The sequence below is a fragment of the Amblyomma maculatum genome, chromosome 7 (assembly GCF_055883805.1).
Source record: "Amblyomma maculatum isolate TAMU_Amacu chromosome 7, ASM5588380v1, whole genome shotgun sequence".
NCBI lineage: Eukaryota > Metazoa > Arthropoda > Arachnida > Ixodida > Ixodidae > Amblyomma > Amblyomma maculatum.
Window position 1 is genome coordinate 31,932,762 of NC_139350.1, and position 13,430 is coordinate 31,946,191.

Genomic DNA, 13,430 nt, shown 5'->3' on the forward strand with positions numbered 1-13,430 from the left:
GTGGTGATGGTCCAATGGCTCTAAGTGAGCCTGTTTCCAGGAATCCTGTTTTGTAAGCCTGTTTTGCTTTGTGGACAACCTGCAAATGCCAAATTGACCCTGTCAAGAGAACGTCTGGAAAAACACAAAGAAACGTCCCCCTGCGGGAAATAGCAGGAAGTGCTTTTGTTCACCCTTCCAGTCGAGAAGGGCTATCGTCCAGTGAGGAATGTCTACTTTTCAAAGGAGACGACAGAGTGACATGTCCCCTGACGTGCAGGACAAGAAAGGAGCATGACGCATACAGCCATTAAGTGATTTCCCAGGAATGCAGGAAAGATTTGCAATTGTCGAAAACGGACAATGCTGGGAGCGGATGCGGCGCCACGTGCACTCGGGTTTCTGAGAAGTAAAACCACTTGTCAGAACCAGCCTGTGGTTTCTTTGCTGAAGAATAGAAATGTACCTCCTCTCCTCGCCGTTCCCAAGCTTTTCCCGCCAACAAGTGATCACGCCCAACGAATGAATGCCGGACCAGTCAGTGCTTCAGACCATCAGTGCAGTGATGTGTTCGATTGGATGCCGATACCTGAGGGGCGTGCCCTGGATTTGGTTGGTCAGCAGCTTCAGAGAGGGGCTGGACATAGGGGGTTTTAAGGACGCTGCAGAGCACGAAATGTCGCTCTGGGCCCTGGGTAAACGGCTCATCCAGTCGCTTCTCGCTATGAACTCTGAACGCTTGTCATTTTGCTGATGTACCCTTCTTTTTCATGTAAATATTCTTGTAAATACGTTTTCTCAAAGTGCCAGTAAACCTGCTTGTACATATTTTACCAACTTCGAAGATTCAGTCCTTCTTCAACCCCGAGTCTCTGCACGCTACCAAGTGAAGGCCGGGTCGACATAGCCCCAGCGTCACGACAGTGCTTATGATGTGAGCTCACACACGGCATGCTTGCGTGCACAGAATAGTGGCCTGGGCTGAAGAACTCCTCTCCCTTGGGGCCAACTGGTTGGGTGCTAGCCTGTGCCTGAAGAACTCTCACTTGGGACGAACTTGTTGGGTGCCGGTGTGAGCAAGCTAAATAAACAAAATGTATTTTAGTATTTTAATTGTGGGTCCAAGCAAGCTAATTGAGTGCTTTGAGGGTGCAATAAAAGCCTACAGGGGTACCTTTAAGCTTCTTTCAGTATTTAATTAGGGCTATTGAAGGATCATTCATTGTGTCCTCTCAGCACAACCGAATTTTTACAGTAATAAACACGCAACTTTAAATAAGTAGGCTGTCATGTGAGTTGCGAGTACTTTAGCACTCAAAGACAAGCAAGAAGTGCAAAAAATGCTCACGTATCAAGGTAGAAGATAAAATTAAGGAAGATTATTTGGTTTGTGGGTGTATAACGTCCCAAAGTGGCTCAAGATATGAGATGTTATAGTTGAGGGCTCCAGAGTGATTTCCACCACCTGGGGTTCTTTAACGTGCACTGACATTGCACAGCACACGGGTGCCGTACTTTTCGCCTCCATCGAAAAGCTGCCGCTGAGGTCGGGATTCAATCCCGCATCCTTGGGAACAGTAGTTGAGCGCTGCAACGACTGCGCCACCCAGCGGGCTTGCATCCTGTATGTTAGTGCAGTGCAACGATGGCACTTTTTCCTTATCTGTTAATGTGTACTTGTCCAATTCCTTGAAGTTAGAGTTTAAACCACAGGAATCTATTTTGTAGCTCATTTTAAAACAGCACACAGCTAAGTTCCAGTTATTTATGTGCACATAAGGAACTGATGAATACCCAAAAGCTCACTGAACCCACCTTTCCTGAGCTGTCCCTGTGCCTTGCAGGAGCGTGGCGCAACCAGTCTTTAATGGCAGTTTCTGCCGTGAAGTCGCTGCAGTTAAACACTGCTTTAACAGCATCTGAAAAAAAAAAAAAAATAAGAGAAAATGTGCCTACGGGTTTTGTCTATTTCAACAAAATATCAAAGTTAGCAACGCGTTGAAGCTGGCATTAATTCCAACATAGGTTTCCATGTTACAAGTGGTGACCCATCAAAAAACAAGCGACATTTTCATGTGAGTTACCATCTTCTCGCAGACTCTTATGGTAGTCACGCAGGCTTAGTACCAAGACATATTGAGCTTATGTTGTGGCCTGTGCAAGCAGCCTATAACCTACACATTTAACAGTGAAATTCGCATCTTTGATGAACGCTAGTTACAGCTAACAAGCTGCTTATTACAAAATGGCTTTCTTTAAAATATTAAACAGGTATGCATCGTCATACCAAGATACCTCATTTGCTTTAAGGCTCTTTCATTCGTGCAGCAACTAAGAATGAAATCAAGTAATATCAGCATGTTCTTAAATATTTTTGCAAGGTATGCTGGCCTAATTTCGTAATGAGTTGAAAAAGAAAGTAATGCAATGAACAGGTATGTAAAGAGGAATATGTTCATTCTGTTCATGTCATGTTTCACTAATTCTTTTTTTTTCCGAGAAATAATGGCCTGGGATTTAATCATGGGGAGAGCACCAGTTACCCATCATTCATCTCATTTGCCACATTAAGAAAAAAAAACAGTAGTAACTGGTCAGCTATGAACTCACAGATTAAATGTTTCTTTCAAGTATGCCACAAAAGCCTTTCTTTTAAATAAAAAAATTGTTTCTGGCACCGTGCTGAAATGAGAACACGGCACTACATTATAAGGGACAGCTCTACAGTAAGCAGACAAGCAGAAATCATGCAACGCACACAGGAAACAAAAACGAGGACAAATGTGTAAATTATGATTAACAGCCAAATAATGAGCTCTAAACTTTTCAGCTGCAATTAAGTTTGGTTAATAGAGTTTAACTTCCCAATTACAGTTAGGCTATGTAAGAGGGGTTCCAGAATGTAGGACTCCAGAAATTTCAAAAACCTAGAGCTCTTCTACATGCACTGACATAGAACAGTCAACAGGTGCCTTGCTATTCACCTGTATTGAAAAGCAGATGTAGTGGCAGGGATAAAACCCATGTCCTTTGAACCAGCAGCCGATTGCCTTAACTACAGAGCTCCACAGCCGGGTGCAAAATTCTGTTTCTTCTTGGTCATTAAAAATTATCACACAACCTTCATAATCTATGATACGTAGCAGCCTTGCTAGCATTTGCCATATCTTCGATTATGGTATACAAACAACAAAAAGACATTGCATAAACTAAATTCTCACTGTAACTATGAGACGTGTGCGCCAACATCAATAAGTGTGCGCCAATATGCCCAAGTAGTATCACAAGATCTCTGGCAGTAACAGTAACTGAAACCATGTGTTTACAAACACCTCAGCCAAAGATGCCAAACGTCGCAATAGCTAAAAATACATCACCAGATCATGAATACGTGCAAAGGCACCCTAGTTTGCAGCCCTACTATTAAAAAAGAAAATGCACACATCTTAGCCCATAGCAACATAGCACAGGCTCACATAGTCGGCCATAGACCTCGCATGTTTACAAAGTGATCGAGGTGGTGCTGCAGTCTAAATCCCGCGGTAGGCAAAAAGCATGGGAGCGGCAGTGTGGCCAAGCTTGTCAAGAACGTGTTATTGTTATTGTAATGTGCGGTAGTCTTTTTGGCAGAGCTAACCATGCATGTGCTCAGGGGGTTTACATGAACACGACAAAAGTCGAGCCGGGTCCCCTTTTAGAGAAAGGGCAAAACGTAGAGGAAGAGAGCAAAACACCAAACACTCGTCTCCCATTCAAATTCAAAACTTGCTCTTTCTTTTGAATAATCGACTCGACAATCATTCTCTGAAGTTTGTGTACACAAGGCATAAGCAGTGAGGGCAAAAGCAATACATGGAAAAACTCCTAATACACTGCGTGCAGCGTCCGATCCCGGGTACCATATTGTACAAACAGAGTGGTTCAAGGCGCACAAGCGAAGCGCTGCTGCCCGGCAGGAGAAACGAGCAACGTTGTTAACTTTTGGTGTTTTTGCCGAGCAAATTAACCCCCAGAACACGTCGAGAACTGCAAAGCTTCAGGTGCTTACAACTACTCGAGTAAGTAGACGGTGATTGTTCTCGCTCGTAAACAGCGCGCGCAAACCAGTTGCAAAGCTATCCGCTGGAAGCCACTCTCGGGTTATTCTTCACAGTGAGCGGTAAATGATCATCGTTGGTAAACACTCAGCCCCTCACTAGCGTCGAGCGGCTTTTAGGTAAGCATAGCAAACAGTAGCAATGGCAGTGCGCCTTACCGCACAAATTTGACTATCCTTGCGTTATTCATTGAAATCACGCTGCGTCTTTGTTGTATCTGCTCTGTTCATGGGTGGCTGTTAGCATTAACGTTCGCTTTCGCATTACGGGTATTCTCGCTTTCAGTTGTGTTACAATTGCAAGCTGCAGCAGTTGCAGTGGTTCCGTACCTAGGGCGACCCAGTTCAATCCTGGCCACCGGCTACGAGTCTATATGTCGATCGGCGGTGCTGAACCCCATGACTCACATTCAGAATTAGCCGCTGTGAAGGCAACCCGCTGTTTACGATGACCTTTGTTGACAAGAAACTTATGGATGCTTACTAAACTTCTCTTTCTGTACCTTGTGGCACATGCCACGGCAAGGCAACTAGTCGGCATGGTGTTTTTTTTTTTTCGGCAGCACCGAACCAGCAAACCGCCCCGCAATCACGGTAGGCAAAAGCGTCTGAAATGTTTTGCCAACCACACGAAAGTTACTGACAATGACAGCGCCACTGCATGCACCTTCATGACAAATCCGGAGTGAAGGAGATCTATAAAATTTTTGCTTGACATTGAGATTCTTGGCTTGACTTACCAACAATGCACTTGGACACAGTGAGGCAGCTGAAGGGCTGCTTTCCTTTCTTTCCATGCCAGGAAAATGATGCCGCTAGCTTGTCAGTCATAATGGTCCGCAGGATCCTCCTCGTGCATGATTCCGCATTTGTTCCTCCTATGCTGGAGAACTGGTGAACCTATGAAGTTTGAATAAAAATTGTTTTGAACAAAAAACAAAATTTTGTCAGGAGCAAAAGTGCACGCAACATAAAAAAAGCAAGAACACCTTAACATTTGGATGAAAGTCCAGTTGGAACATTACCTGGAAAAAAGTACAAAGCAGTAGATAGCCGCAGCGTGAATTACTAGTTAATGCATGCTGAAACCGTTGTCATTCATAGTTAAGGACAAGATATTTTGTGCAAAAAATTCAGTCATCAAAGCCGGGTTTTGCCCAGTGACTTTGGGATCGGTAGCTAAGCATCATAACTACAGCACCACAGCAGTTGAGAATTTTAGCAACATCAGGACTTCCGGTGCTGTAACACCTGCAGATACAATTCACAAAAAAAGAAACATCAGAATATGTATATATATATATATATATATATTATATCTACCTTTAAGGCAAACGAGGCTGTACATCCGCCCTAAACTTAGTAAAATGGTATGAAGTACATATCATCTTCGACAAGAACTAAAACTGAGAATGAAAACACAGTTATGCTACACGAAAGATCAAGTGAAGTATCAGTACCTTACTAGAAACTGTGGCCAAGCCAAACTGGTCAATGGCTTTGAAAAGAGCTAATACACATAAAAAAAAATTCACAACAGGCTCTTTGGAGGCCTGGTACAATAATTTAAAAGCTGTATAAGCTTAAGTGCTTGTGTGAATCTTTTATAAAGACTAAATGCACATGGCAGAGCAAAGATAGATGATTACAAAAATAAAAAATAAAGGCAAACTTACAAGGGCTTCTCTGCTGGCTTCCGTTAGGCTGCTGTCAAAGCACTGCAGGTCTTTTAAATCATCAAACTGCTCTGAGATAACATTTTCATAGGTTCCGGTGTTGTTCTGCTTGCTGACTCTGCAGGCTAATGCAGTTAATATTTCCCCCTGCTGCTGTTGTATGATCCTCAGTACGCTTAGACGTGTAAGTACTTCTCGCTGAAATTCTGTAAAACAAAAAGGGCTTTTTACTGAAACGAAACTATGAGCCAGATAAAGACTTCTGCTAAACTAAGAACTAAAAGTTTTGGCTTAAATGAAACTAGTATGCACGAACTGAGAGACATTAGCCCTTTAACCAGACTGTAAAGATAAAAACGCTGTCAGTCCAATTAGATGGTCACTTTTTGTAGCCTGCAAATCTTAGCACAAGGAAGCAAAAATAGGCAAAGTGAAAGAAATGAACACAGGATTTGCATACTAAACAAATATGTTTGGTTTATGACATGTGGCCCTCTAAAGCAATCCTGGAAGTAAAGGATATGCCATAAAGGAGGGTTCAAGATAATTTTGACTGGAACAAAGGCTGACATCAAAGTACACGGGCACCTTGCATTTATGTTCAGTATAAAAATCAGCCACACCAAGAAGGCTACCAAAAAAGAAGTCACACTAAGAAAGATTTGCACCTAGGCCTAAATAAAGCTCCATATTATATTCAATCTCCTTCCTCCCTTTACAAAAAAAAGAAACAGGAAAAGCTAGCAACTTGGTAATAGAAAGTAAGAAATGGCATAGAAGATAGACATAGTGTTGATAGGCAACATCCCGTCTTTCATACCAGCGAGTGACTTTATCATGCTGCTTGGCATTTTGAGGGCAAAGATAACAGACATTTCAGGTTTCAACTAATGATTTAAACTTTTCCCAATGCTGCTACATGCAACATATGATGAAAAACATACACTGCAATTACTGAGCACTTCATAATTTTTGTGACAGAAGCAATTCTTATACCTTTGGTTATGCACTAGAAAGCATGACAATATACATAATTGATGCTGGATATTTTGGAACACTTCCAAAGGCTACTACCTTCTTCAGAAAGCCTCTCTCGGCGTCGGCTCTGCTGCTTGGCTGTTGGAGTAGGCCTGCCTGGTGCTTCATGATTGCTGCTGAAGCTTCCTGTAATACACATACAAAAAGTGCCACCAACTTACGTTAACATTACAAACCACAGTTTTTTCATGCTGCTACGGCAACTCTGGCCAAAAAGCTCCATTGCATGTGCTTTTGTGCAAACAAGACTGTGTCAAAAACCATTTCTCCAAGTATTTCACCCCAAGTAAGGTGCATAAAATTGTGCAAGAGCTTGCTCAGTGCATAAAGTACCTCGCTGCTCAATACAGGGTCCTGAATTTGAATTAATTTTGTAGCAGCCAAATTTTGATAATGGCAAAATTTCCACACACATTTCAAATTACTAAAAGCGTATACCATCTCATATCAGCAGTCCTACTAATAAGAAAAGAAGCATCGAATACTATGGATATGTTGCCCAGAAGACATTTTTAAGAGAAATGGCGTAGCTTCATCTAAAACTGATTGTAATAGTCCATTATTAGGCAAACTATTTATATGTCGTGTAATATAAGTACTGTAACAAGTTTGCTCTATACTATAATGCATGGAGTGCCTTTTCTTGTTTTGAATTACAATTCTACATTTCTGCATGCATTACCAATATAAAATTCAGAACTTCGCAATAGGTTTCCTGAACTGAGCCACCACCGTTAGTCTACATGACGTAATGTTCGATAATTTCAGGCTGTAGTAGCATCCACTACTTTTTAACAGAGAATAAGTGGTACCGTTTTTATTTTCTGTTTCTTATTTTAAAAGCATATGCTTCATTTTTTGGACATTCTAAATAAAAGCTCCACAGCTCTTGAAAAACACTTGATTTTCCCCGCCCGAGACAAATAAGGTGCTAGTGCAGTCATAGAATCTAAAGAATATCAAAATATAATTACCACAACTGGAGTCGTGCGTTGTTATGTTGCATTCTTCATCTAGAAAAGAAAGCAGTGACATAAGTGATAAGCATCGCTAATAAGTAATTTATATTCGATGTAACATTGCCACTGAGTATTACCTTCTTCTGAAAGGTCCATAGTGGCAGCTAAAACATGAAAAAGGAAACATTCATCAGTCACCAGGCTTTTTCATCCAAAAAGCAGCTTACATTGACTTGCTGAAGTTCCAGGGAAACTTTGAGGCGGTAGGGGTGGTTGAGAAAAGCTCACGCCACCAGCTGTAATAAAAAGTCATAAGTACTGCAGCTCTTTGCTCAAAAGTGCTTGCATTTACTTGATGTCCCAGGAAAGCTTGGTGGCGGTGTTGGTGGCTGAGAGATGTCAGCATAGCGAACTGGAATTCTCCGCTTCCTTCTTTCATCATTAGAGTCCAGGTCAGATGTGTATTCCGCTAAACTGAGCTTTCTCCGACCGTCTTCATATTTGTCTGTAAGTAAAATACAGAAAGGGGTACTATTGCTTTGGCAAATTGTCTGTTGGTATCCAGAGGCTGGATTTCTCGGTTTGTATTTTTCGACGATTTGACACTCATTAAGTGTTTATGTACTCATTTTCAGTCTTTTTTCCTTCAGGAAATATTTCATGTGCATGGATTGGCTTTTTTTCTGTAATGTAACATGGTATTGCTGTCAAAATGTGAGTTGATATATCTCCACTGATGGGACCTAGACACTGATTCATGGCAGAATGTGCCACCTTTTAGTAACCACTATGAACAATTGTGAGAGCCATTGGACTGAATGGAGGAACGTGCATAACAGTACAGGTCTCTAGCAGGTGAAGACATTGAAGAGCACTGAGTTAGTAAACAATGTTTGGTTACAAGTTCAAGCCTCCAAACATGCAAAGGTGTTTACGCGAGAAAAGTGATACCTCAAGACTTATAACCTTGCACTTTATCAAACAGTATGCAGTCTCACTATGCTGCTTACTTCCATAAATTATTCCTATCCTTTGACATATTGCAACTATTGCTTGATAACCAGTTAGCTTCTGTGTGCACATGAATACTAACCTTTTTATTGCAATCACAGAAAAATTTAAATCAAGCATAATTTAATGCTTTTTTAATTTAAACTCAGGAACCCAAACCTCACCTTGTAGTGCTTGAGATATTATGAAAAGTCTTACCGTATGTCCCCTTTACTGCAATCCGGAATGTCTCCCAGTCTGAGCCTGGTGCCTGCGCCTTCTTTATAAGTGCCATTTTGTTCCCCGGGCCGGGTGGCCAAAAGCACCTCCCGCCTACGACCCATGTTTCTGGGACAAGCTCAATGGTTTCTTCGTCAACAAATTCAACGATGCAGTACCTCATCTGAAATATGACTTCATATGGTGATCTGATGTGCACAAAAATACAAACAGAAAGACCAAAGGCTGAACAGAACGTCACACATCACAAAACGCAGACGGACATGGCCTTCAATACCACAGCATAAATAGTGGGAAGCGAAAATTCTGCTGCAATGCACCAAACATGCGAGCTGTCCGAATCACATAGCTATGTAATTGCACAGCCAAGTAAAATATAAACAATTAAAATATTATGTGAACACTACTAAGGTCAAGTTTGCAATAGCTGCTATGTTCTATGCTCTGTACCCTGTGAAATAGCTAGCTTTGTCATAAGAAAAAAAAATTTAAGCAGCACGCAACTGGAAAGAGAATAGGGATGGAAAACGCATTTAAGCAGCATGTAAAAGGGGCAAAACAACAAATTTATCCTTGTATGTCAGCCTGACAAGTTTCTGCGCATTATCAACAGGCCAGCACTTCGTAGGAGACAGTTTGCTGACAACAGCAATTCCAAGTTTAGTTGACTCAAGTGGATACTGATATAACGGCTCAACGCAACAAAACTTCTTTCCAATTATACATGGCTTTCTATCCAGCTTGCTGTGAGCAAAGTTCTCAATATGAATAATGTCATCTTTGATTTTACAACAGCTGTCACCTCGAGATAAGCTTAGAGTGAATGACTCAAACTTGACACTGGTGTACATGGGGAACTGGCACTGAGGGGGAAGGTCTCCTTGATCATGACTTCCCAAAAGAACAAACTCATCTTTCTTTCCGCCCTGAACTGATGATGATCTCACAAGTGCATTTCTTTCCTCCAGCCTGTTATAGAGCTGGCTAAGCGTACAGCCAGGCTTGCGCAGAAGCTTTTTGACAAACTGAAGGTTGTTCTCAAACGGAAAGGCAGAAAATGAATCTAGAGTGCCATGTACACGAGCATCCGCTGCAAGGTGCAACAAGCAATGAATGTTATATGACACCTCTTCGGCACCGTACAGCATTGCAAATCCTTCTACAAAATGCCTGAGAAGGCTGTCAGCATAATCCGTAAAGTCACGGCAAAGAGAGTGTGTGCTTAGAATAGTGGTAGCCACATGCAATGTCAAGAAATTTGAAAAAGCAGGTGTGGACAGCACTTCTTTCAGAATTACTGGTCCAGTGTAATGAAGCAACATTCTAAATTCTGTGGCTTTCCAGCGATCTTTTTCATCTAGTGTTCTTGGCTTTCTGACAAACTCTTTAGGAACACATTTTTCTAATGCTGCACTCTTTGCTGCCAGGTCTTTGCGGTCTGTGGGACCAAGTCGAACAGATAATGGCCCTGAAAACCACAGGTTAACTAGTTTCCTCATTGCACCAAGGTACACCAAGTGCATCGGGTCCAAAGGCACCATGTTAATGCAATCAAGTGGAAGCTCAGTCAAAACTGATGTACCTAGATGGTGTTCTGCATCAGCTTGACTGCGGAAAGAATCGTCTGTCCTAAGTGCTGCAGGTTCAGTGGGATAAAACATTTTTCCACCGAAGTCACCCTCAACAACACATTTTGGACAACCAGAGTAGCCACTGTGTCCCTTAGTTTTGAAGATGAATGCGCGTGCTGGAGCATCACAGATGAAATGTTTGATTTCAACTTCAACTCTCTGCCTGCAGACAGTAATCCCTCTCTCAATCAACGTTCCCAACTCGAAGACAAAAGGGGATAGGAACAAATTAGCATCATTTGGTTTTGAGCCACCAGCGTAGGCACCAACTACAAATGGACCAAGCTTGTCACAGTTACTGAAGTGCACTAAGCATTGGATTGGCCATAGCTGCTGTCGCGAACTTTTTGAGAGGGGCAAGCCATCAATATTAAATGATAGGCTGGCTACTTCATGCAAGTGTGGAGCACTGAGAAGCACATCCATCAATCCTCTTTCTAGGCCAAAGTGACAGTAATGTCCAGGGGGCACCTCTTTAACATTAGCTACATGCTGAGTCCTCGGTGTCTTAAGTAGCGTGCGAGCATCCTTCGGTAGGTCTGAAAAGCAACCGTGCATTTTTAACAAAGCCAGAAGTGAGTTCAAAGATTGATGCGATATGTTTTCCTCCACCGCCCACCTTGCTAAACCTGCCACAAGGTCAGAGCCACTGTTGATGCATTCTACAATTCGCTCACAAACTTTCCCGGCCGCTCCACTCAACCCGCTAGACATCAATCCGCCGTCGTTTTCACTAGCAAGTAACTCGGGTCCAGATACGTTGCTGTCACTACTGGAATTGTCATCGCTCTCGTATGACAATCCTGAAGTCTGAAGTCCGACAGACTGAGAGGAAAATACGCCGCTACCGCAGTTCGTGACGCTCAAGCTTTCACCAGAAGTACCTGCTTCAGATGAGTAGATCGTTTCACTGGAAACACCTAATGAGTGCGACATTTTACCAGGAGAAACTTCCGCCGCAACTTCCACAGAGTCCTGTTCAATTGGGTTAGTTGGTCCCGAAAGTGAACACAAATTTTTTGAGTGAACTGAAACTTCAAAACACGCGTTTACTTCTGTCCGAGCCCTTTTCCGAACATTCGGCTTGCATTTCGGCATGGCGGGAAAAAGAAATGAAAACAACAACAAACGAACTATACCACTATACCTGTATACAAAAAATGAAATGGTTCTACTATTTCGAACTCACATCTACAGAGACAGCATGCTCAATGTATACATATTTACTGGCAGACGAATGACATTCGACCACTAGTGAAAAACGCGATGAGCGCTGGACTGCACCTAGCCACCATAACTGCACAGCTCATGCACCAAGCATGCGAATCCGCCAATTGACATGCAAAATGGCACTCCAATGCAGATTCTCAGAAAATACGTACTCTCCTTTGAGTGCGAAGAGCCGTTAGACCTTGGAAAAATGGACAAAGCCACGCCAGAGGCCAGAAGAGAGGAGAAGGCACGAGAAATGCGCTGAGGTAGCTGAGCCTTGGACTTGGATGCGCGGGAAATTGGCAGCAAGCATGAACAAGCCGCTTAGCCGTTAGTCTTGTTAGCCACCTAGTGGGATAATTCGCATGTAAAAAAATTACAAATGTTTATGTCAGCACTTTTCAGTAATTTTTCTTATAGGAAAACTATTGTATAATACTTTATTTTACTTTTATATTAAAAAAATAACTTTCTAAAATGTTTCAAAAGAATGAAACCGAAACAAAACTGCTCCGACTGTTTGTGCGCATTAAGTGCGGCAAGCGGTGCCGGCATCGTTACCGTCGTTACTATAAACTACCGGCATTCGAGAACTTAAAACGAGAAAAAAAAACAAAGACAAAAAGTTGTTAGAAAGTAACAAAAAAAAAACATTCCCGCCGTTATTTAGGAATTGTCCGTAGGTTTTGCGCGGAAAATCGGTGAATATTTAAAAAGTAAGGTTTCCGAAGTTTTGCAGCTCCTGCGCAGGAGCGGAACGGCCGTGGGAGTGCGCGAGATGCTTATAATTTGCGCTGCTTAGCCTAGTCCAAGACTAGTTCACATAAAGCGCGAACTTCAAAAGTAATGCTCAGCCGAATATTGTGCCACGTATGACCGCTCGCTACTTTTGGGGCAACGTAGACTAGAAGTAATACATATCACGGTCAATCACAAAAGTTAAGTCGCCATACCTGTCACAGTATATATATGGTCAAAATCCGGGTGCTTAATGACATTTTAATTTATTTGCCAATAATTTATTACAGCTATCTGATGGCAATAATTAATTTGCAGGAAGTCGCTCATGTTATTGCAATCGTATAAATTAGCTTCATGCAGAACTGCTTAAAAACAAAAAACACCACAGCCAATGTTTATTGACTCCGATGCGCAGAAATACTGCAGAGTTGTCACACACACCATGTAACCGTCCAATGCACATATATCGCACTAACTTTTAGACGTACTATAGCCGTACCGAATCATTAAACTATAGACGTGCGCAGCACATCCTCGGCGATAAAACACACCAAAAGCACCTATGGTAGATATGCAATAGATGTTAGTTTTCTCCAGGACATTTTGGACTTTGCAGGGATATCCAGGGGAGGAATCTGGTTAGCTGGGTTATGAGGACCAAGCGGGAACGAGTGCGCTTCAACCCCGTCGGGCGGCACTTCTTGCCGTCCATGAGTGACAGATGCTGCGCCTTCCCTTTCCTGTAAAGGAATTATAGAAGGCCGGTGAACTTAAATGGGCTCGACTTGGAAGCCAAGGGGAGTTTAGCTGCTGGCGAACGGCGCAGAAGACTGGAGAAATTAACTTCCTTTGATCCCGAGGCACGTAT

General features: G+C 42.4%; 1 protein-coding gene across 1 annotated transcript; it reads right to left on the minus strand.

The window, feature by feature from the left end:
* Positions 1–912: 912 nt before the first annotated feature.
* On the minus strand, positions 913–12,258 carry LOC146182903 (uncharacterized). Its single transcript, XM_084608969.1, has 11 exons — positions 11,992–12,258; positions 8,958–9,141; positions 8,101–8,253; positions 7,976–8,044; positions 7,886–7,912; positions 7,764–7,802; positions 6,826–6,915; positions 5,752–5,957; positions 4,816–4,975; positions 1,795–1,898; positions 913–1,060 (listed from the first exon to the last, which is right to left on the minus strand). Exons 2-11 carry the CDS (start codon positions 9,139–9,141, stop codon positions 1,022–1,024), a joined length of 1,071 nt encoding a protein of 356 aa, XP_084465095.1. The 5' UTR covers positions 11,992–12,258; the 3' UTR covers positions 913–1,021.
* Between the last annotated feature and the right edge of the window lie 1,172 nt (positions 12,259–13,430).

Bases quoted from the DNA above. Each gene is read 5' to 3' on its own strand.
- LOC146182903 (XM_084608969.1), bottom strand. From the start codon at position 9,141: ATGAGGTACTGCATCGTTGAATTTGTTGACGAAGAAACCATTGAGCTT. The intron at 8,045-8,100 runs GTAAATGCAAGC...TTTTTATTACAG, and splicing joins AAGCTTTCCTGGGACATCAA to CTGGTGGCGTGAGCTTTTCT. The intron at 1,061-1,794 runs GTGGGTTCAGTG...TTGTTTATTTAG, and splicing joins ACAGGGACAGCTCAGGAAAG to CTTGCTCACACCGGCACCCA.